The 26,886-nt window shown below is 42.9% G+C and overlaps 2 protein-coding genes across 6 annotated transcripts in view; one reads left to right on the top strand and one right to left on the bottom strand.

Annotated features, from left to right (window-relative positions):
• The window catches only part of LOC102446448 (acyl-coenzyme A synthetase ACSM4, mitochondrial), a 34,448-nt gene that overhangs the window by 4,208 nt on the left and 3,354 nt on the right, over positions 1–26,886 (bottom strand). The window contains exons 1-12 of one of the 2 annotated variants that reach the window (XM_006123137.5): positions 22,531–22,731; positions 18,380–18,639; positions 17,462–17,672; positions 15,841–16,048; positions 14,040–14,183; positions 12,476–12,632; positions 10,995–11,074; positions 9,305–9,428; positions 6,331–6,411; positions 4,994–5,095; positions 3,397–3,524; positions 3,173–3,272 (exon numbers count right to left, since the gene is read on the bottom strand). In XM_006123137.5, the coding sequence (XP_006123199.3) occupies positions 3,173–3,272; positions 3,397–3,524; positions 4,994–5,095; positions 6,331–6,411; positions 9,305–9,428; positions 10,995–11,074; positions 12,476–12,632; positions 14,040–14,183; positions 15,841–16,048; positions 17,462–17,672; positions 18,380–18,580 (1,536 nt within the window). In that variant the 5' untranslated portion in view covers positions 18,581–18,639; positions 22,531–22,731. Of the gene's footprint in view, positions 1–3,172; positions 3,273–3,396; positions 3,525–4,993; positions 5,096–6,330; positions 6,412–9,304; positions 9,429–10,994; positions 11,075–12,475; positions 12,633–14,039; positions 14,184–15,840; positions 16,049–17,461; positions 17,673–18,379; positions 18,640–22,530; positions 22,732–26,886 lie in introns of those variants that run through there. The other variant, XM_075899414.2, reaches the window with a different exon arrangement.
• Positions 15,235–26,886, top strand: part of PDILT (protein disulfide isomerase like, testis expressed) — a 57,230-nt gene continuing 45,578 nt past the window's right edge. For 2 of the 4 annotated variants that reach the window (XM_006123136.5, XM_089782305.1), the window contains exons 1-4: positions 15,235–15,316; positions 20,149–20,256; positions 22,322–22,420; positions 24,583–24,796. In XM_006123136.5, coding sequence (XP_006123198.3) covers positions 20,203–20,256; positions 22,322–22,420; positions 24,583–24,796 — 367 coding nt within the window. In that variant the 5' untranslated portion in view covers positions 15,235–15,316; positions 20,149–20,202. Of the gene's footprint in view, positions 15,317–20,148; positions 20,257–22,321; positions 22,421–24,582; positions 24,797–26,886 lie in introns of those variants that run through there. The other 2 variants (XM_025184700.3, XM_075899420.2) reach the window with 2 other exon arrangements.

Here is a 26,886-nt window from a genome sequence, read left to right as displayed (position 1 = left end):
GAGAAGGCTTAGGGCTGGGGAAGGAGGTCCAGGTGCAAGGGATTATCTGAGGCAACTCCCCTTTGGTGGCACAAATGTAACGCCCCCCCGTAACACCCACAGGCAGATTTGAACCTGGAACCTCTAGAACTTAGAGTGGGAGCCTCTACAGCTTGGCTATAAAGCTAGGTGGCGCTCAGCTTAGGCTGTAGAGCTCACACAGGGTATGTCTACATTACTTGTTAGTTTGAGCTACGTAGGCAAAAGAGTTGCAAACGAGGAGTAACGGTAGTTCGAATTAGGATCTCTAATTCGAACTACCTACTCCGTGCCATGTGTAGCTGCGGGCACAGAGTTTGGACTAAGGGGGATTTAAAAATGGTGGTGCCCAGGAACATGCAAATGAAGCCTGGGATATTTAAATCCCAGGCTTCATTTGCAACTCCGGTTGCCCTCATTTGCGTACCTAGCTCAAACTAACGAGCTAGTGTAGACATACCCTCATTCTTATCTCTTGCTGTAAGTGGTCTAAGTGCCACTACATGGGATAGTGAACCACACCTATTTGGGGGGACCTTTCTTAGCCAGGGGCCCCAGAAGAGAGGGGTCATCAGGCTCTTTGCATGCTGCCCTAAGCCAGCACAGTTGCATCTGCAACTCCCATTTGCATGATTCTGGGCTTCAGGGGTGGAACCTGCTAGCAAGGGAAGTGCACAGACGCAGCTCGAGCTCAGGGAATGGGATGGGAGAACAGCAGGGCACAGAGCTGTGATTTCCTCCCTGCCAGGCAGGGCCAGAACACGGGGGCACTAGTGGCTGCAGTCCAGGGGCCTTGGGCTAAGGGATCCTGCAAAAAGATCTGCACTTTTGTGGTATGTCTACACTACCGAGGAAGATTGAAGCTGCAGCTGTCAGTCTTCCAGGGTTCAAATTAGTGGGTCTAGTAAAGACAGCTAAGTCAAAGTGATAGGGGTACTCTGGTTGATACCAGTACCCCTGCTTTCACGAAGAGTAAGGGAAGCTGAAGTACTGCAGTGTGGACAGCTCCAGAAGCCGAGTTAAATTACTTTGACTTCCTCTATACAATCAATGTAGCTGAAATTGTGTATCTTAATTCAACTTTGTCTTGTAGTGCAGACATACCCTTGGTGGCCCAGAGATCTTTTTGCAGGGACCTCTCTTAGTCTGGGGCCCTTGGATGCAGCCTCTAAAGTCCCTTTTCTTAATCCAGCTCTGTCCATCACAATCCAGAATCTCTACTGAACAATACAACCATGGTTACACTTTCCTTGAGGCTTTCTGGGGTCCTTCCTTTGTCAGATAATCTAGTTCCATAAGACTGAACAGTGTGGGTGCAATGTAGCAATCATACTGAGAAATTAATATCTGTGGGCCAGACCTTGGTTTGGCATAAATGAGTATAACTACATTGAAATACATAGATTATGACTTCAGGGTTCTAAGCCAGTTTTCAGCAGCTAAAGATTTGATCCTTACTCTAAGGCCAGGTCTACACTACATCCAGAAGGTCGTCTTAAGGTACACAACTACAGCTACGTAAATAATGTGTCTGGAGTCAATGTACCTTATTCTGAGCTTGGTGTAGTCTACACAGCAGGAAGTCAACAGGAGAAATGCTCCCATCAACTTCCCTTACTCCTCATGACAGCAAGGAGTACCAGCACCAAGAGGGGCACCCTCGGCATTCAATTTAGACCTTCTAAATCAAATCCCAGAAGATCGACCTCCAGTAAGTGGAGATATAGCCTAGGGCTACGTCTACACTGGCCCCTTTTCCGAAAGGGGCATGCTAATTTTAAACTTCGTAATAGGGAAATCCGCGGGGGATATTTAAATATCCCCCGCGGGATTTAAATAAAGATGTCCGCCGCTTTTTTCCGGCTTGTAGAAAAGCCGTAAAAGAGCGTCTAGACTGGCCCGATCCTCCGGAATAAAGCCCTATTCCGGAGGATCTCTTATTCCTACTTTGAAGTAGGAATAAGAGATCCTCCGGAATAGGGCTTTATTCCGGAGGATCGGGCCAGTCTAGACGCTCTTTTCCGGCTTTTCTACAAGCCGGAAAAAAGCAGGGGACATCTTTATTTAAATCCCGTGGGGGATATTTAAATCCCCCGCGGATTTCCCTATTACGAAGTTTAAAATTAGCATGCCCCTTTCAGAAAAGGGGCCAGTGTAGACGTAGCCATAGTGTCTCTTTATTAGTCTATATGTTATACTTTATTCACAGTGTTTTAATAGCTGTGTTTGTCCCAGGATATTAGAGAGACAAGGTGGGTGAGATAATATCGTTTATTGGGCTAATTTTTGTGAGTGAAAGAAACAAGCTTTCAAACTACATAAATCAGAAGAAGAGCTCTAGGTGGTTCATATTGTTTTTCTTTGCTATTTCTACAATGTTTTTTTATATGTTCATTCACTTAAAAAATAGATAATGTCTAGAACAGGTCAAAATATTTCATCTGAAATGTTAAAATAAAAAGTGATACATTTTTAAACTGAGAAAATTCATTTTTTTAAAAACCAGTGTTTTATGAAAATTAAGAATTTTAAAATTTAGAATTTTGTTTTTCCTTTTTCTCCCTCCCTTTTCTTGTTAGCCACTGAATGCAACAGAATTAATCATGTCCAGGATAGTTCCTTAATTTACTTTTTCTTTAGTCTTTTCCCCTTTATTTTTCCAAAGCAAAGGAAGTTTTGAAAAGTGACAGTGGCATAACAACAACAACAACAACAACAATAATAATAGAAACTAACTCTGACACTCTCCTAAAGCTGGAGAAATTTTGAAAAGTTACAGAACAGAAAAAAAAAGAAAGTGATTGGATCTAATTAATTTTACCACTCTTTGTTGAGTGAGAGAGAGAGAGAGAGAGGAGGGTAAACACAAAAGATTTTAAAAATGAATTTTTGTTAAAAATATTTTACAATTTTTTGACAAAGCAAAAAATGTTTCCATGTCAGATTCTGCAATACTGGAACAAAGTTGAAATTCTAAAATTTCTTTGTGAAATTATTTATTTTTCCATTTTTTCTAATACTGAAACCTAGAACTATATTCCAATTTCTTTCATTCTTTCTTGCTGTTATAATTTATTCCAAGCAAATATACTATGCACTGCAGGACTTGTACATTTCATTAAAAGAGTATGTCTTTCTGTATCAGCTCTTTTACCTCTCCTCTGATAGGATCTGGGCTGCTGACAACAGCTGATTCGGCAACTGCTGGGTGCTCTATCAAGGCACTTTCTACTTCAAAGGGTCCAATACGATATCTAAAAGAGAGCATACGCATGAAACGACTGATCCTTTCATGAAAAAGTTTATTTTAATTGTATTTTGCGATACTAAGTGCAACACTGAAAGAGAAACCAGCAAACCTACCAGTAATGTACCTACCCTGAAGAATTAATGATATCGTCAGCCCTTCCAACAAACCAAAAGTGTTCTTCTTCATCCATTCTGCCTCTGTCCCCAGTGATATAAAAATTTCCACGCTCTGTGGAGGCAGTTTTCTCTGGGTTGTCCTGACAATAATCAAACAACATTTCACAAACCTGAACTGATCAAATCTTAACTGATTGTTAGTGAAGTGTAATCCATTCATCTTGCTACAGTGCACTGAAATAAAACATGATCAGGACAGCACCAACATATGTTTCCAAGACCAGTGTATTTCACATAATATTAGGATTTAAATTTAAAAATAGAGCCATGCTGATTAGCAATTCCAGCTGTAGAAATATAGTATGCCTCCGAAAAAAGTGGGGTGGGGTCTTGGGCAGAAGGGGCGGGGCTGGGACAGTCAGTCCTCAGTGCTGCCCAGACGGGAGCAGTGGGCCCCCTCTCTAGCCCTCAAAGCCATGTGGCGCTCCTGGCTTGGTGCTCCGGTGGCAATTCAAAGTGGCCCATGCCTCCAGCTTCTGCCACTACTGCAGTAGCACTGTCCCCAGGACAATTGCCCCCTTTGTCCCTCCCTGTCGGCAGGCCTGACTTCAAGGAGGATGTGCATGAGTACAGAAGTAGTTACCCTCCAGAAGGGTCTAGCCACAGAGAAAGAAAACAGCACACATACTACAAGCCTGTTATACTAGCTCTAAACTATGAAACATCCCCATTGGTGTAGTCATGTTGGGGTGCATATGCTGCTACCATTTAGAAGACAAAATGATCTCCAGTGCATTGAGATTTCCATGCTGTTGTTTCCATAGTGATATTTAGCTGAGATCACATACACTTCCTTACGTGAGATGACATCTTCAATAGAGGGCAGTAGCAGGACATAAAGACCACACATTCAACATATAGCCAGAACACGTGATGTATATTCTGCAGCAAAATCATGGATAGCTTGCATGGGTGCAGGGGAATATGACACGTCTGTATGTCCAAGGGCAGCCAGTAGTGGGGCAGAGTAGCCTCAATAGGGATATTACATCATTCTGCATCCCTGATGGTGAGTGGGAGGCACTGACCATACAGACCAACCAAGCTGTGTAGGGGTAACAAGAGGTGTATGCTGTGCCAGATATAGATCTGGAGTAGTGTGCTGCCTGTCCCACCTCGTAGCAAAGAGGAAATTGTGAGGTGGAATGGGATGGGTTTTGGGTATGTCTACACTGCAGTAAAACACCTGCAGCTGGCTCATGTCAGCTGATTTGAGCTTGGGCTATTGGATGTACAATTAGTATAGATGTTCGGGGTAAGGTTGGAGTCTGGGTTCTGGGATCCTTTCCCCTACCTATATTATAATTAAACAGCCCCATAACCTGAGCATGGGGTGTGTAAGTCAGCTCAGAAGGGCCAGCTGTGGGTGTTTAACTGCAGATAGACCTATACTGAGAGATCTTGTAACATGTTGGGGAAAATCCTGGCCCCAAACAAGTAAAAGGACATTTTGCCATTGTCATCAATAGAGTCAGGATTTCACCTATGGACTTCTCAATACTTCTGATAAGTGACATGAAGCTTTCCAGAATATAAGAAGTTTCCTTACTAAGTAGCAAGAGAAAAGACAAAATGGCCTTGTAGGTTTGATTCGGATGGCGATGTTTCCTTCTTCTCCTCGAGGCAAAATATTTCCCCAATCATCTACAACCTGTAGGAAATGAAAACATGATTGTTTTAACTGATCCAATGGATAGAATCACAGAATCATAGAACTCTAGAATTGGAAGGGACCTTAAGAGATCATCGAGACCAGTCCCCTGCCCTCATGGCAGAACCAAGTACCATCTAGGTCATCCCTGATAGATGTCTGTCTAACTTGCTCTTAAATCTCTCCAGTGATGGAGATTCCACAACCCCTTTTGGCAATTTATTCCAGTGTTTAACCACTTCCAGTTAGGAAGTTTCTCCTGATATCCAACTTAAACCTCCCTTGCTGAAATTTAAGCCCATTGCTTCTTCTCCTATCCTCAGAGGACAAGGAGAACAATTTTTCTCACTCCTCCTTGCAACACCCTTTAGATACTTGAAAACCGCTATCATGTTCCTTCTCAGTCTTCTCTTTTCTTAACTAAACATGCCCAGTTCTTTCAGTTTTCCCTCATAGGTCATGTTTTCTAGACCATTAATCATTTTTGTTGCTCTTCTCTGGTCCTTCTCCAATTTCTCCACATCTTTCTTGAAATGTGGTGTCCAGAACTAGACATGATACTCCAGCTGAGGCCTAATCAGCACAGAGTAAAGTGGAAGAATGACTTTTTGTGTCTTCCTCACAACACTCCTATTAATGCATCCCAGAATCATGTTTACTTTTTTTGCAACAGTGTCACATTGTTGACTCATGTTTAACTTGTCATCCACTATGACCTCTAAAACCCTTTTAGCAGTACTCCTTCCTAGACAATCACTTCCCATTCTGTGCGTGTGAAATGGATTGTTCCTTCCTAAGTGGATTACTTTGCATTTGTCCTTATTGAACTTCATGCTATTTACCTCAAACCATTTCTCTAGTTTGTCCAGATTATTTTGAATTTTGACCCTATCCTCCAAAGCAGTTGCAACCTCTCCCAGCTTGGTATCATCTGCAAACTCAATAATCATACTCTCTATGTCATCATCGAAATCATTGATGAAAGATATTGAATGGAACCTGCCCCAAAACAGACCCCTGTAGAACCCCACTTGTTATGCCCTTCCTGCATAATTGTGATCCATTAATAACTACTCTCTGAGAACAGTTATCCAGCCAGCATGTAACACAATTTCTTTACTGGTCACAGCTCTAATATGGGGGACGTGGATGAGAACACCAACCAGCAGTTTTTAACTCTTTTCCTCTCAGATTTCAGATTGAGTTTACTCAGCCAGGAAAATGTAGCCACATACCTGAACATCATAAGGAGGAGATGCCTTTCCCATAGATCCCGGTTTGATTTTCATTCCTTTCACATTGGCACATATTGTGACCTGAATAAAATAAGATTTTTTATTTGTGCAACATAGCAGTGTTCTTGGTGGTTTTAATCTAGCTGACAATGTTCACGTGACAGCTTTAGAGAGGCAAGTCCATGTCACCTCTTCTGAGGGTTTGCATGAGGAGGAAACAAAATTGCCAAGAGATATACAATCTTTGTGTTTCCCCAAACCCACACACAGCTGGAGAGGCCAGCTGATAGGTCAGCATTGGAATCAAGAGGCATAATCCAACTCCACACATTTCAGTGCATCTTTACCACCTCCACTATGCTTCTCCTTTGCTGAGAATGCTTGTGTACTTGGCTGGCTATGTGGGTGGTTCTGTGGACACACGTCTACTTTCCAGAAAAGAGATGTAATGGGACCTTGGTCTTGTAGCATTATTTTGTGTCCAGTCTGAGGGTTCAATTAAAGAAGGGTTGAATTTGGCCTTTGATGGCTTTCTTATATTCAGCAACTAAATATCTATATACGCATATCTAACTGTGAAGTTGGTTTTATGTTTTCTATTGCAATTCCAAGCATGGCACATGGATTTTGGTAGTTAATTATGTAAGCAGGGTCTGAATCAATGCTTCCATTATAGACAGCTGAAATGGTTATGTAAAAACAGTTCACTCAATTTGCTTAGGCCTGCTAGATATTCAACTGTTAGAAGGTGTTTTGCCCATTGTAACCAATTTGGCTGTTGTAGGGTCACAAACTGTGTTAACACTAAATGCAGAAAATGAAAGATATGACCACCAATGCTTGCAGTTATTGAGGGAAGGCAGAAAAGTCAGACTGTGTTTAACTCAGTTCAAAGGAAAGACCCTGTCAGTGTAAATACACTTGAATGGACAGAGGCTCATCTTCTAGATCCTAAATTAAGCTGGAGAGGGAGGTGAGCCAGCAGGCTGCATGCCCTCCAAGCATGAACTGTAAGACAGGTTCAACCTGTTTCTCCCCATTGTTTCAATGCTAGAGTTAAAGAAAGGCTCCTTAAGGTGTCTCTTTTGTATGTAAATTTATTCCAGTGGATGCTGGAATCTCTTGTGGCTGGTCTGGGCTTTAGGCTAAGAGCTGAAATCACTAGGTTTGGCCCAGAGCCAAATTCACCACAAGTCAGCGGAAGATGCAATGAGCAGCCAGGAGAGTGGCAATGGAAAGGCAGTGGCAGCGAGAGGCAACAAATGGCCAGCAGAGTGGCGCCAGAGGACAGTGAGCAGGTGGATGGTGAGGCTATGTCTACACTGCCAAGAAAAGTTGGGAAAAGATACACAGATTGCAAACCACAATTTGCATATCTTTTCTGCTTTTTTCCCCCCCAAAGAGGCTTTTCTGAAATTTGACCTGTCTACGCAGGGCCAAATTTCAGAAAAAAACCTCCTCTTTTAGAACATCCCTTATTCTTCTCACCGAGAGGAATACAGGGATGCTGAAAGAACACATCTGCTTTTTTGGAAACTGTTCCGAAAAAGCGGACGCTTTCCTTGGATGTGGCAGAGCGGTATCCCGGAAAAGCTCTACAGTCTAGAAATAGCCCAAGTGACCAGCGGAGTGGGTGAGATGCCTACTACTCCTCCCTTTCCAACACAGGATGGAAGGTGAACTGTTCAGATCACCTCTGAACTCTGGTCTGCCCTGACCAAGGACAGCGATGGTGAGTGGGGTGCAGAGAAGGACTGGGCATGTGAAAGGGACACTTACATTGCTGGGCTTTAGAGCTTGAGAGGAAAAGGACATTGCCCAACCTACCTGAGTGGTTTTGGTTATGAACTCCGTTTGTGGTGTTTTCCCAAATTAATGCCACGTTACATCCCTCCCCTTTTATTAAAAGTTTCCTTTCCACACACAGGCTATGTCTACACTACAAAGAAAAGTCAGAAAAAGATACACAAGTTCCGAAACCCAATTTGCATATCTTTTCCAGTTTTTCTTCTGAAAGAGCCTTTTCCGACATGTGGCCCATCTATACGGTGCCAAATGTTTGGAAAAAACCCTCTTTTGGAACATCCCTTCTTCCTCATAGAATGAAGTTTATAAGGATGATGAAAAAATGCATCTACTTTCCGAAAAGCATCTGTGTTCCTTGGACAGAGCAGAGCTTTTCTGGGGTACCTCTGGTAGCTTGGAAAAGCTCTGCAGTGTAGACATAGCCTCAGACTCTGTGTTTGTGACTTGGGAAGCATTGCTTCCCAGAAGCACCCAGGAGTATTGTGTGAATTTCCCAGGTGACAGGGTGGGGGCTTGAGACAGTTCTGTGATGGATGGATGGAGTGGAACCCCTAGATATTGAACCCAGCCATGGCTACTGCTGATGCTACATGGCAGAAGGGTTACAATTACTTGTAGGTTCTCTTTCTCAAAGCATTGTTCCAGTTCAGCCACAAGATACTGGGCTTTAACTAAAAATCCTTAGGTGAAATTCTGTGGTGTGTTTTGCAGGGAAGGGGTCAGACTTGATAATGAAAATGGAGCATTCAGGCTTTAAAGTCTGTAAGTCTTGTTACATTGATTGCATAAAAACTCAGTATCTAATATACCTTTAAAAGTGGTGAGGAGTCTTGTGGCACCTTATAGACTAACTGAAGTGTAGGAGCATAAGCTTTCGTGGGCAAAGACCCACTTTGTCAGATGCATGTATCTGACGAAGCGGGTCTTTGCCCACGAAAGCTTATGCTCCTACACTTCAGTTAGTCTATAAGGTGCCACAGGACTCATTGCTGCTTTTACAGATTCAGACTAACACGGCTACCCCTCTGATACTTAATATACCTTTAGCTTCCTTAACAACTGTGAACTATGTAAATTCCCCTCTCTTTCCCACCGTTTGCGAAGCGTACCATGCCCATGCCAAGTTACTTTGTTAGAGATTATCCTGTGATAATTAATGCAAACATACTGTTTCTGTCTGGCCATAGCCTTCATAGATATCTAGACCTGTTTGGGTTTTCCATTGCTCCATCACTTCTGGATTGAGTGGCTCCCCTCCAGTCACACAGTGACGCAGACTCATGAACTTGTAACTTGAGAGGAACAGAAATCAATAAGAATCAATAATCCTACAGTTTTCAAAGTACCACAGATGTCTTTAGCTAGTCAACCTCCCTCAACTTTAAACTGTTTACATGTGCCTCCAATCTCATGCCATTTCGGAAAATTTAAATAATCATCATGCTGTAGAAAATTGTACTTAGACTCTTAGATCATCTTAGGTCTTGATCCCATTTCCAGTGAAGTCAACTCAAAGCTTCCATTTGCTTCAATGGTACCTGGATGGGAATCCCTTCCAAGTAAAATCTTTATGGAGATCAACAGAAAAGAAAGAGCAGCTGTTTCTTGGAAGAGATAACTTAAGAAAACACAGATGATCTCAGCTAACTTATACTACTGAACAAACACACTATGACAGTGGAGAAGAACAGAGGGTTTGTATGTCTGTGCTCAGAAAAGTAACCCACTGGTACCAAGATCTTACACCATTGTGTGGCTTGTTCTATATTCCAAAGCCAAAGAAGTGCAGATAAAATGTATTTCCTAGAAACAATGGGATTTAGAGGCTGCAGATTCACTTTGATTCACTTCCAAGACAAGAGTCAACTGTGACAGGACTAAAACATGTATCTAAGAACTGCTCTTCATGTTACAAGACTGCAGAATGTGAGGATCAGCTCTGAACAAATTGCATTTGTTATCCAGTATGTAACAACTGCTGAGAAGAGACATACACTATGTAAATCTGAGCTGAATATTTCTAGAGAATAGCATGTAACTGGGTACAACTCCCAAATAAATATCAGTTTATGAGTGGACCATTTTTAAATGCTCATTTAATTAAAAAAAAAATTTGGTACCAGAGTACCAGGTGAAAGTAACCCTCTGCTCTGAGCCACCCCCCAGCCCTGACTCCTACAGCCCCCCCCCCATGCACACCCAGCCCCTGTCCTGAGCCCTTTCTTTCACTCCTCTATCCCTGCCCTCTGCACCCTCCCACACCCAGCCCCTTGCTCTGAGCCCCCATGCCCAAAGCCCCTCCCTCAACTTCTGCACCACCCCACATCCCCACCCCCTGCCCTGAGCACCCTTCACTCCACTCCACGTTTAAATTTCTTACACATGCTGTTGTACTGCAACTCCCAACCCACTGCCCTGCCCCCCGGGAAGGTGTGATACAAGAGTACCTGTAAGAAATGTTAGTTACTTTCACCTCTGTATGGTACCTAATTTGCTGGCCCTTAAATGGGTATAACTCTCATTCAGTGTTGCCTAAAACTTGATTTTATCTTGCCTCAAGATACCTCTGGGCCTTAAAACAAACTCATGTATGAAGGCAGCTTCACTTGCCCGAACTGGTTTGTTCCTCCTTATTGTATATCCAAAGATCTTCTTCTGTATTGCACAGGAACGGAATAGGTAGGGCTTTTATTGGCGCTAGGATACCAGCACATTTTCTCTCATTAGATTGACCTCGTAAGAAGGGTCCATTTAAAGCAGAAAATAAAGTGAAAACAATATAGTGAACCAAATGATGAGACCTGACTTGTCACTAAAAATGTTTCCTTTTCTATTACAAGTCAGAAGATGTATGGTACCTGGTAAGGCCATGCTGCACAAGCATGCAGTAGGCAGTTGGTGCTGTGCAGAAAGTGGTTATGGGATATCTTGACAGTGTCTAGAAAAAATAAAAATTGCAAAGTTACCATAGTAAAGGAAAAGGACGGATTAGGGCCCGATCCTGCAAACATATGAGTGGCTAATAGGACGAGCAACACCATAGAAAACACCATCCTGTTCTGTTTTGTTCTATTCCATTCAGTTCCTAGACTGTACCTACTACTGTGGTACTGGCGTGTCTAAAATTTACATGTAGTGGCCAAACTTACAGTGGGGAAAAGCCATGGACTTGAAAAGAGGGGAAGAGTTTGGCCCTTCTCTTCATTAAGAAAAACCAGTAATGTCTCAGGAGCTGTACCATTCAGCCCTGTTGCTATAGCAATCACAAGTACTCACCCACAAACAATCTTGAGGAGATTAATGATCACACTGAATATCAGGGCTGCTAATTACTTCCCAGGGCTACTACAGTCTAGATTCAAGGAAAACCCTGTTAATTGGCAGCAATGGGACTGGGTGAGCCTTTCCCAGACTGCTATTTGAGAAAACAGGCTGGCCTGTCTACAGAAGATGCTGATGTGGAGGGGAGTGGGTGACGTGGCCGGCTTCCTTACACACAACAGGGAGATGTGGACCTGACAGTCACTATTTGAAAATCCAGGGTGAGAGGGAGCAGACAGGGCACTGCCTGCATAGGCAGTAAGTTATATGGGCCCATGGTGCCTGTGCTCCACCAATATCCAGGAACGTGGGCCTGGCTGTACCAGTGTTTGGGCTGCTATTTTCAGAGCCATCCTGTCCATCGGATGGGCCAGGCAACTGCTCCAGGCTCAGTGCATTCGGGGCACTGAACTTCAGGGGACCCAGAGTCCAGAGCAGCAGAGGGTTTAGCAGGAGGCCTGACACCAGCAGCAGTGAGCAATCTGGCCCCAGTCTACTCTTTTCCTCAGTCCCTGTTCCTGTTCCACACTCTGCCCCCATCTTCACTCCACTCCTTCCCTCAAGCCCTGCCCTGCTTCTTTCTGGCCTCTCCACATTCCCTGGGGGCAATGCAGGGAGCGGGTGGGGTGGGGTGGGGTGGGGTGAAGCAGAGCAAAGCGAGGCAGGCTGAGGCCGGGTTGCTCATTGCTTCTGGCACCAGCCCTCCCATTAACTTCCCAGGCCACCCTGGAACCTGTGTCCCTTCTGAAGTGCGGGCCTGGGGCAGTTGCTCCTGTCTATCCCTTGGACAGGGAGGTTCTGCTTAGACCCAACCTAGACATCACCAAAAATTATACAAACCTGGCACCCATGATTGCCTGCCCCTTTCCTCAGAAGGCACCAAATATAAGTGCAGTTGGAGCTGTTGAGGGGAAGTGCTATGTCAGAGGGCCAGCGAGTACTGGATTCTGAATTGTCTGGGTCTGCTTAAATTGTGCAAAATAGAAATACAGTCCGCAGTGTGAATTGGTATTCTTACATTCGCGACAGTTGCTGGTTCAAACTGCGGCATGTAGTGTATAAAGACACACGACCCGCTACTCCAGGGGGAAAAAAGGCTGCTCCAGGCTGACTTGACCCAGCCTGTGTCCGACGTGTTCCAGAATATATCTGAGGGAGTCAGATTCAGCCAGTACCTGATAATGCAGAGGGAAAGAATTTATTTACTGACAGAGGCTGCCGCATGCAGCACAAGAGAGTAGAATGCAAGTTACAGGATAATAAGGAAAAAGGCCTGGAGGCCTCATTTAGAAGATGTGTCAATGAACCGAGTTCACTGAATAGCACAAAATTCATAAAAAACAAAATTTGAATGCACAGACCCTTCCTTCCTTCATCACCCATCTTTTTTCTTTCCCGCTCTCTTTTCACATTGACTGTTTTCTTCTAAAATGTGTCATTTACAGCAGTGGACTCAGCTCAAAAGCCTGGATCTAAATCTAGAGAACGGAATGCACCATTTGGAGGTTCCCCCACACCTAGATCAGCTAAATCACAGGATCTTTCTCTAGGAGTCTGAAGGAAATGGCTTCTCCTGACTCGGTCATGCAGTTATCAATAAGGTTGAAACGCAAAATACAAAGAGAAGCTTCAGAATGATAGGTACCCAGACAGGGCTGCTTCAAAGCTCACTGAAGTCCACAGGGGTGTTTCAGGACTAGGGTGCATAAGAAGTTTGCATCAAGGCTTCATTAATACAGATCATTCTCCAAACATGTCTGATCCTAAGTGCACCTGAGATTCAACTCAAGTAGTTAGCAGTGGCTCTGATATTCTCCATATATGATGTTCAGGACCAATGTTCTTTTGCATAACAGATTTAACTGGATTTCCAGAGGTGCTCTCAGTGGCCATCATTAGTACCTGAATGCTCCATACTTTTGGAGACCTCTGAACATGACTGTGTTTTCTGCTTGTGTTGTCTGACGTGTGTCAGTTCTTATTTCAGTTAAAAGAATATTCCAATATTGTGCAATAGCTGGAAATGAAGGTAATGCTGATATAAACAGAAGAAAGACACGGGCCAATATCTCTTCTTCACTCAAGCAGTGATAATTTGGGGGGGGGGGGGGACATTTGGCACTGTGATTAGTGAGATTTCTAAAATGTTCATAAAATGTCACTCTCCTTATGAAGCAAAAATCAAGAGGCAAGATCTTTGGTTGGTGTAAATCAGCACAGAGACATTGGTTTCAAACAAACTGTGACAATTTACACCAGTTGAGGATCTGGCTCAGGAAACTTTTGTGTTAAGGAAATGTCCATGTGCTATTGAAAAACAGCTTTATCCTGTTTTGTTTTGTTTTTTTTGCAAGTGGAATAGGCACTTCCCCTTCCCCTTAGGCGACAAATCATTATTACTGATGATCTGAATTGCAATTTCTAGCTGCAGAAAACTTTTTAGTGTGGTTTTAAGGGAGGAAAGCAGGTTTCTTTTGTTACTGAAAGACCCAATTTTGTAAGATTTATACTGTCACTGCCTCCTTCCTCTTTGACAAGGGATCTTGTCACTAAGCCAGTCTTGGACCAGTTATGGGTTATACCTGCCACTGACTGTGAAGCCTAGGCCGTAACTGCTGTGGGAATGTTCAACCATTTTGGGAGGTCCTGTGCTTCCACTGGTAAAATAGATAAGCATTGGGTCTTGACTCTTTGTCTTGATGCAGTTATGGTCAGCAGGTGCCACCCTGTGGAACACATAATACTGGACAGTCATTATATGCACTTCTTTGACAAGAGCCCACAATAGTTGCTAGAGTTCAGATAGTGACAGAACAACACTGGGTTCAGTTACTAGTCTTACAAAATAAACAACAGCACCAGTTATGGCTCTGGGGAATACAGCAATACAGACCAACTGGGGTTTCTGTTGTTCACATGTCTATGTAGGAGCTCATGGGATCTAAGATGTGAGAATGAACAGTATATTCTTGTGGCTTTCTCTATAATTACTTGCTAAGAGCTGTGCCAGGGCTCAGTGTTGAACAGCACTTAAAAATAGTCACAAACCCACAGAGCTCACAGTCTAAGGTTCTGAGCCAAAGTCCAGTGAAGTCAAGAGGATCTTTCTTTCTGCTGACTTCAGTGGGCTTTGGATTGGACTTTGAAAGACAGGCACAGAAAAGATAAATTGCAAAGGGAGGCTTCAGGGTGGTAATTGCTCTAGTAACCTCTCTTCTGTGGGCATTGTAGAACTAGTAGCACACTGTGAGAAGGCTGTGGCCTAACAAGGGGGTGGGTAGGTTGTCTGTCTGCCTGTCTCTCTCTCTCACACACAACACTGGGGGTATGTCTACACTACATGCCTCTGTCGGCAGAGGCATGTAGATTTGTTTATTCAGCAAAGGCAAATGAAGCCGCGATTTAAATGATCGCGGCTTCATTTACATTTACATGGCTGCCGCGCTGAGCCGACAAACAGCTGATCAGCTGTTTGTCGGCTCGCCGCTAGTCTGGACGTTCCCCCTGTCGACATCAAAGCCCTTTGTCGGCAGCCCCGGTAAACCTCATTCCACGAGGAATAACGGGGCTGCCGACAAAGGGCTTTGATGTCGACAGGGGGAACGTCCAGACTAGTGGCGAGCCGACAAACAGCTGATCAGCTGTTTGTCGGCTCAGCGCGGCAGCCATGTAAATGTAAATGAAGCCGCGATCATTTAAATCGCGGCTTCATTTGCCTTTGCCTACAACCCTAATCTACATGCCTCTGCCGACAGAGGCATGTAGTCTAGACACAGCCTGGTTGTTTTGACAGAATGGAGTATGGGGGAACATGCAAAGACAGAGGGTCTCAGGCACAGGCCAGGAGCGGGCCCTGAAGGTAAGCGTGAGAAATTGAAGTAAATGTAGTAACTAGAATGAGCTAGTGGAGGGATAGTGACACTTTTTATACACATCTTCCAAGGAGAGCAGTGGAGGCAGAAAACCTAACTGGTTTCAAGGCTGAGCTTGATACTTCTATGAAGGGGATGGCTAGGGCTGGATTAAGGGGGGACTAGCCAGGCAACTGCCCGGGGCGCCAACTTACGAGGGGCGCCTGATGGCAGCTGTAAGGGGCGCCACTTGCCCAGGGCTGGGGGCTGCACAGCGCCCCTTAGAGCTGCTATCAGGAGCCACACAGCCCCTGGCCCTGGGCACGCGGTGCCTGATGGCAGCTCTTAGGGGCGCAGTATGCAGGGGCCGCGCATGCGCCGTGCGCCCGGGGGCAGACTCTTAGCCTATGAGTCTCTGCTGGAAATGGATTATAAAGTGAAGGATATTTCATCAGTTTAGCAACATATTCTAACTGACACACGTTGCTTTTGCTTAATCTCGTGGGGCATTGCTAAAACAGCCAATACCTACTTGAGTAGCTCTTTGAAGTTCAGCCACCCATCCCTGCTGCATTCAGAAACGATTAGCTTGGTTTTCAGAAACTGGCAATCAGGCGAGACAGAATCCACTGCAGGCGCCAGCGTATCATTGGTTATGATGCACTTGGCCTTCGAAGCCTGGAGTCTATAGAAAATGTCTTTGGCTGTTAACTGGGATGTCCCTGGAATAAAGACAATTCCTAGACAAGAAAAACAACATTATATTCTAAATTGTGGATACATTTTTAAAATGTTTTCAGCAAGATGACAGTAAGCACCCCAGCCACAGAGAAATGGACTCACTTTGAATGATCCCACTCCTCAAGGAATGCACAGGAAGGTCATATTGACGGTTTGAAGGTGAAGTCCATGTTAAGAATGAATAAGCAACCATTTTACATTGTGACTGGAGATGGGCCTGAGTTACCAAATCTCAGTGAAGAGCTTGAGTACCTCAAAATTGAGGATGTTTAGATCTGGGGTTTGCTGCAGCCTGTTTAAGAGTGCCTGGTGTATCTTTCATGTGACAGTCCTTTTAGTACACCGCACAATGCTACTAGCCTTTGTCACAACAGCATCCCATTGTTGGCTCATCTTTAATTTGACATCCATCATAACACCCCCATCCTTTTCAGCAGTACTGTTGCCTCGCCAGAGATTCTCCATTTTGTATTTATACATTGGAGTTTTCCTCCTTTGCACTTGTCTTTGCTGAATTTCACCTTGTTAATTCAAATCCACCCTCAAATTTATCATGGCCTTTTGAATTGCCATCCCATCTTCCAAAATGCTCGCAACCCCTTCCAGAGACAGATTTTCTAAGCACACTGTCCACTCCATTATCCAAGTCATAAATAAAAAACATTGGCTTGTTCTGGACCCAGGACAGATTGGTTCTACTCACTATGTTCACCGATGAATCGGATGATGGAGTGGACAGCATGCTTAGAAAATGTGCAGATGACACAACATTTGCAAAATTATAACAGCAATGTGTTACCCCAAATTGTTTAACTGTTTGGCTGTATTGTATTGATTTATACCTTCAGTTATAATATAATTGGCCAAATATGTTTTTTAACTGAAGCCACTGCAGGTTGCATGGCTGTAATGGAGAGCTCCATATTTGTACAGCAGCATTCACAGTGGGGTCTTGGTCTATGACTGGGGTTCTAAGGTACTATCGCAGTACAAATCTCTCTATATACATATAAAAAAATTTCCTGCAGGATGACAGAGTGATGTCATCATGTCACTCTGTATCCCACCTGCCTCCTCCCTCCCTCCCCTCTCCTCGGCAGCCGGGGAGAGCCGGGGCTGGCATGCTGTGACCCCTTCTACTCTGGCAGCTGTGGGGAGAGAGTAGGGGCTGGACTGGCCTCGGCCTGGTGGCTGGGGAAGGCGTGAGGGGGCAAGCCGGGGCTGCTGGGGGCAGGGTCGGCGAGCATAGCGAGCAGGATGCGCAGCCCCCTAGTTAATTATTATTATTAGGCACATTGTCTTAGCAATTCATTAATTTACATACTTTAAAGAATAATGTTGAGATTTTCAGAGCTCTTTGGTTTGTTTTCTTTCTGCACTGCATTCAGCCATATCCAAATATTTTTACTGACCTGTTCGCATACAAGCCACATTCAGTATCCACCACTCTGGTATCCGAGGTAGAATCACTATAACTCGGTCTCCTTTTTGCAATCCACATGGGTCAGACAGCACATTGGCTCCTTTTCTGGATAGAAATCCCAGCTCTTCAAAGCTCCACTTCACCTCATCTCCCTTATCATTAATCCACCAGAAAGCTGCAATTGCAGATCTCTTCCCATCCTAGCAAAAACTTCACAAAGTTAAAATAAGAAGGCATATATGAAGTGGTCTAATACAAATCATAACCCAAAGGCTCAGTTCTGGTCATTTCAAGTGTATTGGGGAGTTCACTATGGCAATTCAGGCTAACCCTTGTGTATGTGTCACGCATAGTTTTCTGCTCCCTTATCTTTCTATCTAGATGGCATCTCAGATGTGTCTGCTTTCATACTCACATACTAACCAATGGAAGTGCTGCTATTAACAACACCTGTGAAAGAACAGTGCTTATGCTCCTCTGAGTCAGAGCTGCAGAGAATGCCACAAAAGTCAGGAGAGTGCAAGGATGAGCTTTACATCACCTCTGTACCCATCCCAAATCATGCATTTCAACCAGATCCAGATCCTACTGTCACCTAGTATAGACTTTAAGGCCAGAAGGAGCCATTATGATCATCTACTCTGACATTCAGAAAGAGCAAGAACAAGGACCTACATGTGACTCCTGGGCTGATCCTTTATTGTTACAGAGAGAGAGAGTGAGAACTCAAGGTGTCTCTACTATAAAAAGGCAAATTATCTTTTGTAGCTGCCACCTTAAAGATGCAAAGATTTCTGAGACAAAAAAGATCAGTTTTTAGCAGGTGTAAATCCATATAGCTCTAATATAATTGATTTAAACCACCTGAGGAGCTGACCCAATAGCTAAGATGTAAAAGAACGGATACCTTTTCCAGCTGCGACCATTTGTCTAGGATGTCACTTGCAAAGTTGAAGTAATCTGGCAGTTCCTCTTTACACCGATTTATAGATTCATAGTGCGAAACCATCGGAGACACAAGACACCTGTTATCTTTGTGGAATAATCTAGAAGGTGACTGCGGAATCCACAAGGATTGCAGAATTCGTAATTTAAATAAAATCTTCATGATAGTTGCTTATCCAACTATGTGAAAAAGTCAGTGGATATCCGTGGGGGATCATTCATCTGCAATGGAAAAAATAAACAACAAAACCCAACAACCACATCCTAAAAGCTGTCTAATAAGCATAGGTGAATAAATTAATGCAATCAGAACACAAATTATGGACAATCTGTGTCCTTACTTGATTTCCTCTTATTGTTAACTGACATTGTCTACCTCATTATCTGGCTATATTGACTCTCTCCTCAGACCCTATGCTACCAGAACTCCTAGCTACCTTCGTGACACCACCGACTTCCTGAAGAAACTACAAAACATCAGTAATCTAGCTGAAAATACCATCCTGGCCACCATGGACACAGAAGCCTTTTACTTCAATATTCCACATGAAGAGGGATTACACACTATCAGGAACACCATCCCCGATGACACCACTGCACACCTGATTACAGAGCTCTGCGACTTTGTCCTCACCCACAACTACTTCCAATTTGGAGACAATCTGTATCTTCAAGTCAGTGGCACAGTCATAGGCATTTGCATGGCACCACAATATGCCACCATCTTTATGGCTGCCCTTGAACAATGTTTCCTCAGCTGTCACTCCCTAACATCCTTACTCTACTTACACTACATCGATGACATGTTCATCATATGGGCCCATGAGAAGCTTATCTACTCAATGTCTCTTTTTAATTCCTCCCCTCCATTTTTTTTCCTTCTCTTCCCCCTCCCCTCCACCACCCTTATTTATTCTTGGATCTGGACTTCCAACATTCCGGTCATCTGAAGAAGTGGGCTATGCCCACGAAAGCTCATAATACCATCTACATGTTTTGTTAGTCTTTAAGGTGCTACTAGACTATTTGTTGTTTTTTAAGTTTTTCCTGTTATAGATTAGACTACCCTGTGAAGCTTTTAATTATTGTGAGCTTATAAATAATTACAGTGGCATTTTTCATTAGTGTATGTTATCATCAGCATTATCAAGCAGTGAGTACAACAAACACTTCACTTTCTCTTTGCTCTCTTCTGGCCTGATTCTCTATTCATATCAGTTTTACACCAGTGGAATTCCACTGAGTTCAGTGGAGTTACTCCTGATTTACCCTGGTGGAACAGATGTTGTCATGCTTTTCATGGATGATTTAGCTGCTTGTGGAAAAGTGATAACAAAACTGGACAGTGCCATCAGCTGGAAACTGCGTGGTTCACAGCACCTGTAGATTACACAGTGACACTGTGGAGACCACAAGTCCTTACGTTAGCTATACATTTCAAATCACACCATCACACTAAAAGTAGCTTATATGATTTTGCTATTCCCTAAACAGACACTAGATGGCAATTCTACACTGAACACCACAGACTAATAAAAATGCTGACAACTCTTTACATTTGTATATTGTACTTCTCTCCAGTTCTATTTTCTTTATAGCGTCAGAAGTTAATACATCATTCCATTTTAGAGATGATTGTTTTATACATTTGAAAAGTTGTATTAATGCTGTTTTAAAGTTATCCATTATTTCTTTGAACAACTTATTTGGATAGCTTTATTTTTCACACAGTAAAGAGACACAATAAATCCACACTGTATCCACTTCTGCTGAAGGGACAAAAGGATGATGAAGATGGGATCTTCTTTAAAGACACCTGCTCCTTTCAGTCCAGATCAGGTGAATAACTTTTCAGAGATACATGTTGTTAGATACATTTTATATTTAAAGAAAAAAGAATTCTTAAAAGACAGTCACCCTCTCATTTGTCTGATCCGAGCTGAATAGTGCATATGATCTTAGAGTACAGATGGACTGATGATACTGATGTTATTCAAACCTAGATTTGGATGTCAAGAAACTCAAAGTTCTAATCATGGCTTTGCCACAGACTTCCAGTGTGACTGTAGGCAAATCACTTTGGCATTGATCCAACTCCACGGAAGTCAATGGAAAAGCTTCCATTGATTTCAGTGCAGTTGGACAGGTAAAATGGGCAATATTACTTATTCACCATGAGGCTAAGTAAACTGCTGTTTTTGTGTTGCAAGCCTTAGCTGGAAGGCGATAACTTTTTTTACCAAGTTTTTTACCAAGGTATCAATAATAGTAATAATAATAACATACATAAATAACTTTAACCCCTCTTTTTCTGCATTTGATTTCAAAAGGAATGTTTAAAATATCAAAATACATGGGGCACTGGAGGGAGGTCAATACAGATGGGGCCCAAGTGTCTGCATGTTGCATTTAACTCATATCCCAAAAAGGGTATCACATTTTAATGTGAATGGCCATATAGCTTTACCTTTTTATTTTACACCCCCCCCCCCCCCGGAGCTTGTCTCTCTAATATCCTTGGACCATCCTGGCTACAATTACACTGCATAGAACAGTGGTAGAAACTGATAGCTAACATTCCAGTTCTGCAGCATTTATTATTTCCCCAGTTCTCCAAAAACATAAAGCCCTATTTCCTAGAACTAGGGCTGTGCAAAAGCACTGACCATTTTTTGGGATTTTGTTGTGAATGATTTTTACACCCTTGAACTTTTAATTTTTTTCGCAATTAAAATGGATTTTCTTCCCACCTGCCAACCTGGCCCTTGCTTCCTAAACTACTCTGCTTTACTCCACCTTCCTTCCATCACTTTGAGGTGAACAGCCCTTCACAACATACTGTGAATTCACTGATAACGGGTCTTCATGAAGGGATTTAGGTTATTTATTATTTGTTTCAGTGGCAGACAGAGAAAAATAACTGTTTGAACAAATGACCTTGTCATTGTAGGTTTATTACTTAGGAGGCCAGGGCTGTGTTCTGAGATAACTACTGAAAGGATGTTCATCTCAGATAGCCTATGCAGATCTTGTCATATTCTTAGATACTTTTTCATCCCCTGGATGCCACTTATAAAATAACTTTGAAAAGAGCAGATTCTGGAAAAGTACAACCAAAGTCAAGCTGACCTTTTCCTAGTTTTGGTCAGTTCTTACAAAATCCTTTTGCATTTGTTGATTTAGCAACAATCTTTATATATAGTCATATCTTGCCATCAAGTTGTACACACATCTCCAGTTATTTCACTACAAGTCCCATGTGTGTGATAAGAGAATATGGTTCCATCTGCATTAAAATCCCTGATTCAAAACCCACTGAAGTCAATGGAATCTCTCTATGGACTTCACTGGCTTCAAATCAGGACAAACAATGCCAAAGAGAAAATACAGTTACAGCATAGTCTAGCATTTCTATTTAATTATTTGCTAAAATGGAAGATATAATCTCAGACATTATTTTTTTTAAAATGTGACTAGTTCCTCCAGAACTTGAATTTTATATTGTTATTGATCTGCATAAGTCACTAACATCTGTATCACCATTTACAGGTGTGCCATTGCATTTCTTTGTAGGCTGGTAATTAATAGCTTATAATGAACAATTTTGATTTGTGCTTTGAATAAGGGTAACATCCCTTTATGCAATATTATCCATCCCTTTTTCTCAAGGTGCTCCCCAAAGGAAGGTAAGTAGCATTATCATCACCCTATAGAAGGAGAAGCTAACGTATAGAGGAGTGAAGTGACTTTTCTAAGGGCACTGATCAGAACAATAGCAGAATTAAGACTGGAAACAAAGCCTGTTGAGGCACTTTGTGACTTAGCCACTGGATCACATCTTCCTTCCCCAACACTCTTTCCTATATTTTCATGTTCTCCCTTTCTTATTCTCATTGATTCCCAGACAATGAGAGCTGCAGAGCTGCTGCTAGAGGTATGTGGAGCCCCAAATAGAAGCCATAGCAGGGACATGCTCTGCTTCCAGGAGTTGTGTGGACCCATGGTATGTATGGAGCACAGCAAGCCGTCAACCTCACTCCCCAGTGGGACCCTGAGGGCCAGATTAAAAGACCTAATGGACTGGGCATGGCCCACAGGCCAAAGTTTACTCACCCCTGCTCTATATCCAGGAGTAAATGGATCTCTTACAACAGGTTTCCTGATTTTCTCAGAAATGGTACCATCCTCCCCTTTGAATGACTACTTTAAGAAAATAAATTACATTGGTGAAGACACCATTCAGTACTAGTCCCAAGAAAGAAATGGCCATCTGTACCCTGGAAATGTCCGTAGGTCTCCCCTGCAGAAACTGTTATTTTGGCCTGTATGCTACACTGCACTCTAGTTAATAATCTCAGAAAAGGTTCTTAGGAATGTACAAGCATGCTTCTTTTTTAGTTACCACGGGGCAAAGCGTGAATGGCAGCTGCTTAATCTTTTTGTACAGATATTCTTCAACATGTTCTGAAAAGGGTAGCCACATATGCAGTTAGCCACATATGCAGTGTATAGAACTTTTAATAGTTCACAGTAAACATGCTCACAATTTACAGAGTGCCTTGCCCCTTCAAAGGGCTATGGAAGCATCAGCTAATTACTATGGGCCAGATGTGGCTACCTGTTCTCATTGTAGATGAAATTCTGCCTCTGCTGAAGTCAATAGCAAAACTCCATTGGATGATTACAGTGGAGTCAAGATTTCAACCACTGAGGCTTTGTCTATATAGATTGAATCTCTGGAGTCCGGCACTCTCTAGACCAGCAACAGCCATGGTCTGGCATGATTTTAGTTAGCCAGATGTCCACTTATTACAGGTGTGGCCAAGTTTCCCGCCATCCCATAAAGTTTGTTTACAGCCACCAGTCCTGGTTCTCAGTGTTCTGTGCTGTTATTTAGCTCTAACTTACCCCTAAATGTTTTCTAAGAGTCCAGTAAGCAGTGGAAGTGTTGTAATGCTGCTAGCCAATATTGACCTCCCACGATTTGGCAAATTCTCTGGTTCATCACTGGTCAGGTCCTGAGGGTGCTGGACTAGAGAGATTCAACCTGTACTTAAAAATTTAAAGCACATCCATGACAGTGCTTTAAACTGAATATGTGGCCACAGCATGAGCACTGGGAAAGAGCTCTCCCAGCACTCTAGGGGTATGTCTGCACTGCAACACTATTTTGGGATACTGGAGTATCCCGAAATAGCTATCCCGCATCTTCACAGCAAGCCCATTATTTCGGACTCACTATTCCGATGTCCCTGTAAACCTCATTCTACGAGGAATAAGGGATGTTTTGGAATAGCACTTTATTTCAAAATTTTGAAATAGCATCATGATAAGATATGTCATTTGAGCGTATCTTATTTGTGTTTCTTATTTAGTTTCTTATTGCGTTTCTTATTTCGAGTTACAGTGCAGTGTAGACGCACTCTAGGCAAACCACCTCCACAAGGAGAGTTACTAATAGCACTGAAAGTGTGGCTCCCAATGCTGTTGCCTGGTTCACATTGGTGCTTTACAGCTCTGCAACTTGCTGTGCTTGGCAGGTGTGTGTGTTTTTTCATACCCTTGAGCCAGAAAGTTACAGTGCTGTAAAGTGCCAGTGTAGACTTAGCCTGAGTTGTTTCTTACTTGGGATATGATCCAATAGCCTTGTAAATCAATGGGAGTCTTTCTACTGAAGTCACTGGGGTCTGGATCATAGTAAGCAGTCCTATTAGTAGAATAGATGACCAAATATAATCCTTAAAGAGTCATCAAGGATCCCTTATGTTTGTGTGTGCCTATGTTCCATTCTCAACATCAGTTCTGGGTAAAGTTGATGACTGCTGACATTCTGTACATTAACCCAATCTCACATCTCTATAACCAAGCTTTATTCAGTATTTCCTCTTTCCCTCCCCGGATATTGTTCTCATTAATTACAGTGTTCATGTGAACCTTTCCCCCTTAACTACCCAGGAATTGGTTTTCCAAGCACTGCTAAAAAGTTATATCAATTTACAGCTCTGACTTTTCTGTGTAGGAGCAAGGTTGACTCCACTCAAGGCAGGCTTTGATATCAACATTATCATGTGGGAATTAGCCATTCGGCCTGCTGATAAGGTAATGGCTATTTTAACAGCAAACAGTCAGCTCTTAGTTCTTTTTTCTCCCTCTATACCTGTGAAGTGCAGTAGGTGCAGGATGAAGACATTGTGGCTTTCATTCCTTGCGTTACTGTTTTTCCTGAGTCCTACAGTGGCGGATGGCATAAGCCCAAAAGAAACAAAGCCCAAGAAAGCCAAACTTCCCCAAATCAAAGAAGAGAACAACATTCTGGTGTTGAAAAAGAGAAACTTTGACAGGGCACTGAAGGAAACGAAGTATCTGCTGGTGGTGTTCTGTGAGTATGAATGAAGGCTGCATACTTTAGAGATGGCTCTGAAATTAACAGCCATGGTGTTTCAAATTTATTTGCTTTATTGTCCCTTGTCCTCCATCAGCTGCCTTTTGTTTGTTTTGTCCATGTGCATCTTTTTGTTGTAACTTCAATTGTGACCTCTTTGAGAGAAGGGCTGTATTTTAACATGTGTTTGTACAGAGCTTGTCTAATGGTGCCCTAGGTGCTACCATAGTATAACAATAGTATTATAACAGCGTCAGTGATACTTATAGAGGATTGTGGTGGCTTCCGGCTGCATCCTGCATAAACGTTGACTAAAAGCCCTCAGCCTTCATGGTCTCAGTCTAATTTTCCAAGGACATATTTTGTAGAAATTGAATATGCAAACCTTGTATGTGCACAAAACGAGAGGCCACTTCTATGACCCTAATGATTTTTCTGATTCTCCCTTAATCTCTCTTAGGGTACGTCTAAACTGCGGGCTAAAGTCGAGTTAAGATGTGCAACTTCAGTTAGGTTAATTGTGTAGCTGAAGTCGAGGTACTTTAACTCGGCTTTTGGTGCTGTCCGCTGCAGGAAGTCGAAGGAAGAACATTCCTCCTTCGACTTCCTTTACTCCTCGTGAAATGAGGGTTACAGAAGTCAGAGTAAGAAGCCCATTATTTTGAAATTATTTCAAAATAATGGGCTTGCTGTGTAGACGTGCACTCTGTTATTTCGAAATAACGCTGCTATGTAGACATGCCCTTACTTTTTCTTCACTGCTTTAGTTTCTTGTGTAAGATTCATGGCAAGTGCAAGCTTCTCTATTCTAAATCTTTGGGCTTCTGGGAATGGTTCTTTGCAACAGTTGGTTGTCAGACTGTTTATCTTAGGGATCATTGTTGGAGACACGTCTGTGGCTTTTCTTTTTATATTGTATGTGCTATGTCTCATGGGGGAAAATAATAGGCATACTGTGAATGGCTTACAGTTACAGTATTAGTAAGAGAGTCTGGTCAGGCAATGCCTTTCAGAAGCTGAGATTAAAAAAACCTGCCACCTCCTTGTGCTTGGAACCACAATCACATATAAGTTAAAATAGAAATAAAATCTAAACAGAGTGGACCCCTTTGGACTCCTCCACGTATTTTAAGGCTGTGTTCAAATGCCAGAGTTTGCCATTGCTTTAGGATTACTCTGGTGCACGAGGGAAGTCATGGCAGGCTCCTATTGCTAAGTAAACCTTTCTGACGGTGGCTGTGTACAGCTATAATTGACTCCTACTCAGTGCCTCAATCTAAGCCTTCTTGGCTGCTTTTTTTCTTTAAAAACTGAACTGCGGGAGATGACTCAGACTGTGTCCTAGTGTTAACAAAATCCCCCAGTCTCTGCATGTGGCATCTCAAAGAATCAGTTCAGGGTCTTTCAGAAAATAAGGATCACATTTCTGGGAGAGAGGAAACTCAGATGAACAAACCCCAGACACAGGAAAATATGCCCTAGTCTAGTGTCATATGAGTGAGGGAAAAAAATCTTCAGCTCCAACATATGGCACCACACACGTAGCCCAGTAACATCCACTTTTGCTAGATAGAGAGGGCAGCATGGGGAATTATTATCCTTCTGGGGAGGACGTGGCCATAGAATTTTGACACCACTGCTATTCACTGAATCCCCCACTGGCTGCTGATCACAGATGGGACACAACAAAGCTTAGGATGCTCTTTGTGCCAATATAGTTGGGCTCCGGTGATGGCTGGTGCTGCAGAGGCATCATCCCCACTTTCCATATGGCCAGGAGAAGCTATAGCTGCTTTAGGTCCATCCAGCTCTCCTAGATTCTGCTCAGCACTGCAGAATCTACTATTTTACAGTTTGCACAGTTTTACCCATAGAGCAATATATATGTAAGCAAATGTAAGTCACAGAACAGGTCTGAAATAATTAATTCTTCCAGTGTGGACCTTTGGCTGTAACTGCTGAGAAGCATCTCAACAGAAAAGCTGCAGACAAATAAAACTACAGACAGAATGATGAAGGATGGGGAAAGCTTCTGGGCTCAAGAGAGGCAGCACAATCTAATCCAAGAAGGTCAGATAAGGTCAGAG

Source organism: Pelodiscus sinensis, chromosome 15 (assembly GCF_052426305.1).
Source record: "Pelodiscus sinensis isolate ZL-2025 chromosome 15, ASM5242630v1, whole genome shotgun sequence".
In the NCBI taxonomy this organism is placed as follows: Eukaryota; Metazoa; Chordata; order Testudines; family Trionychidae; genus Pelodiscus; species Pelodiscus sinensis.
Note: the sequence above shows the minus strand (reverse complement) of the source record. Positions and strands in the feature narration are given on the sequence as shown.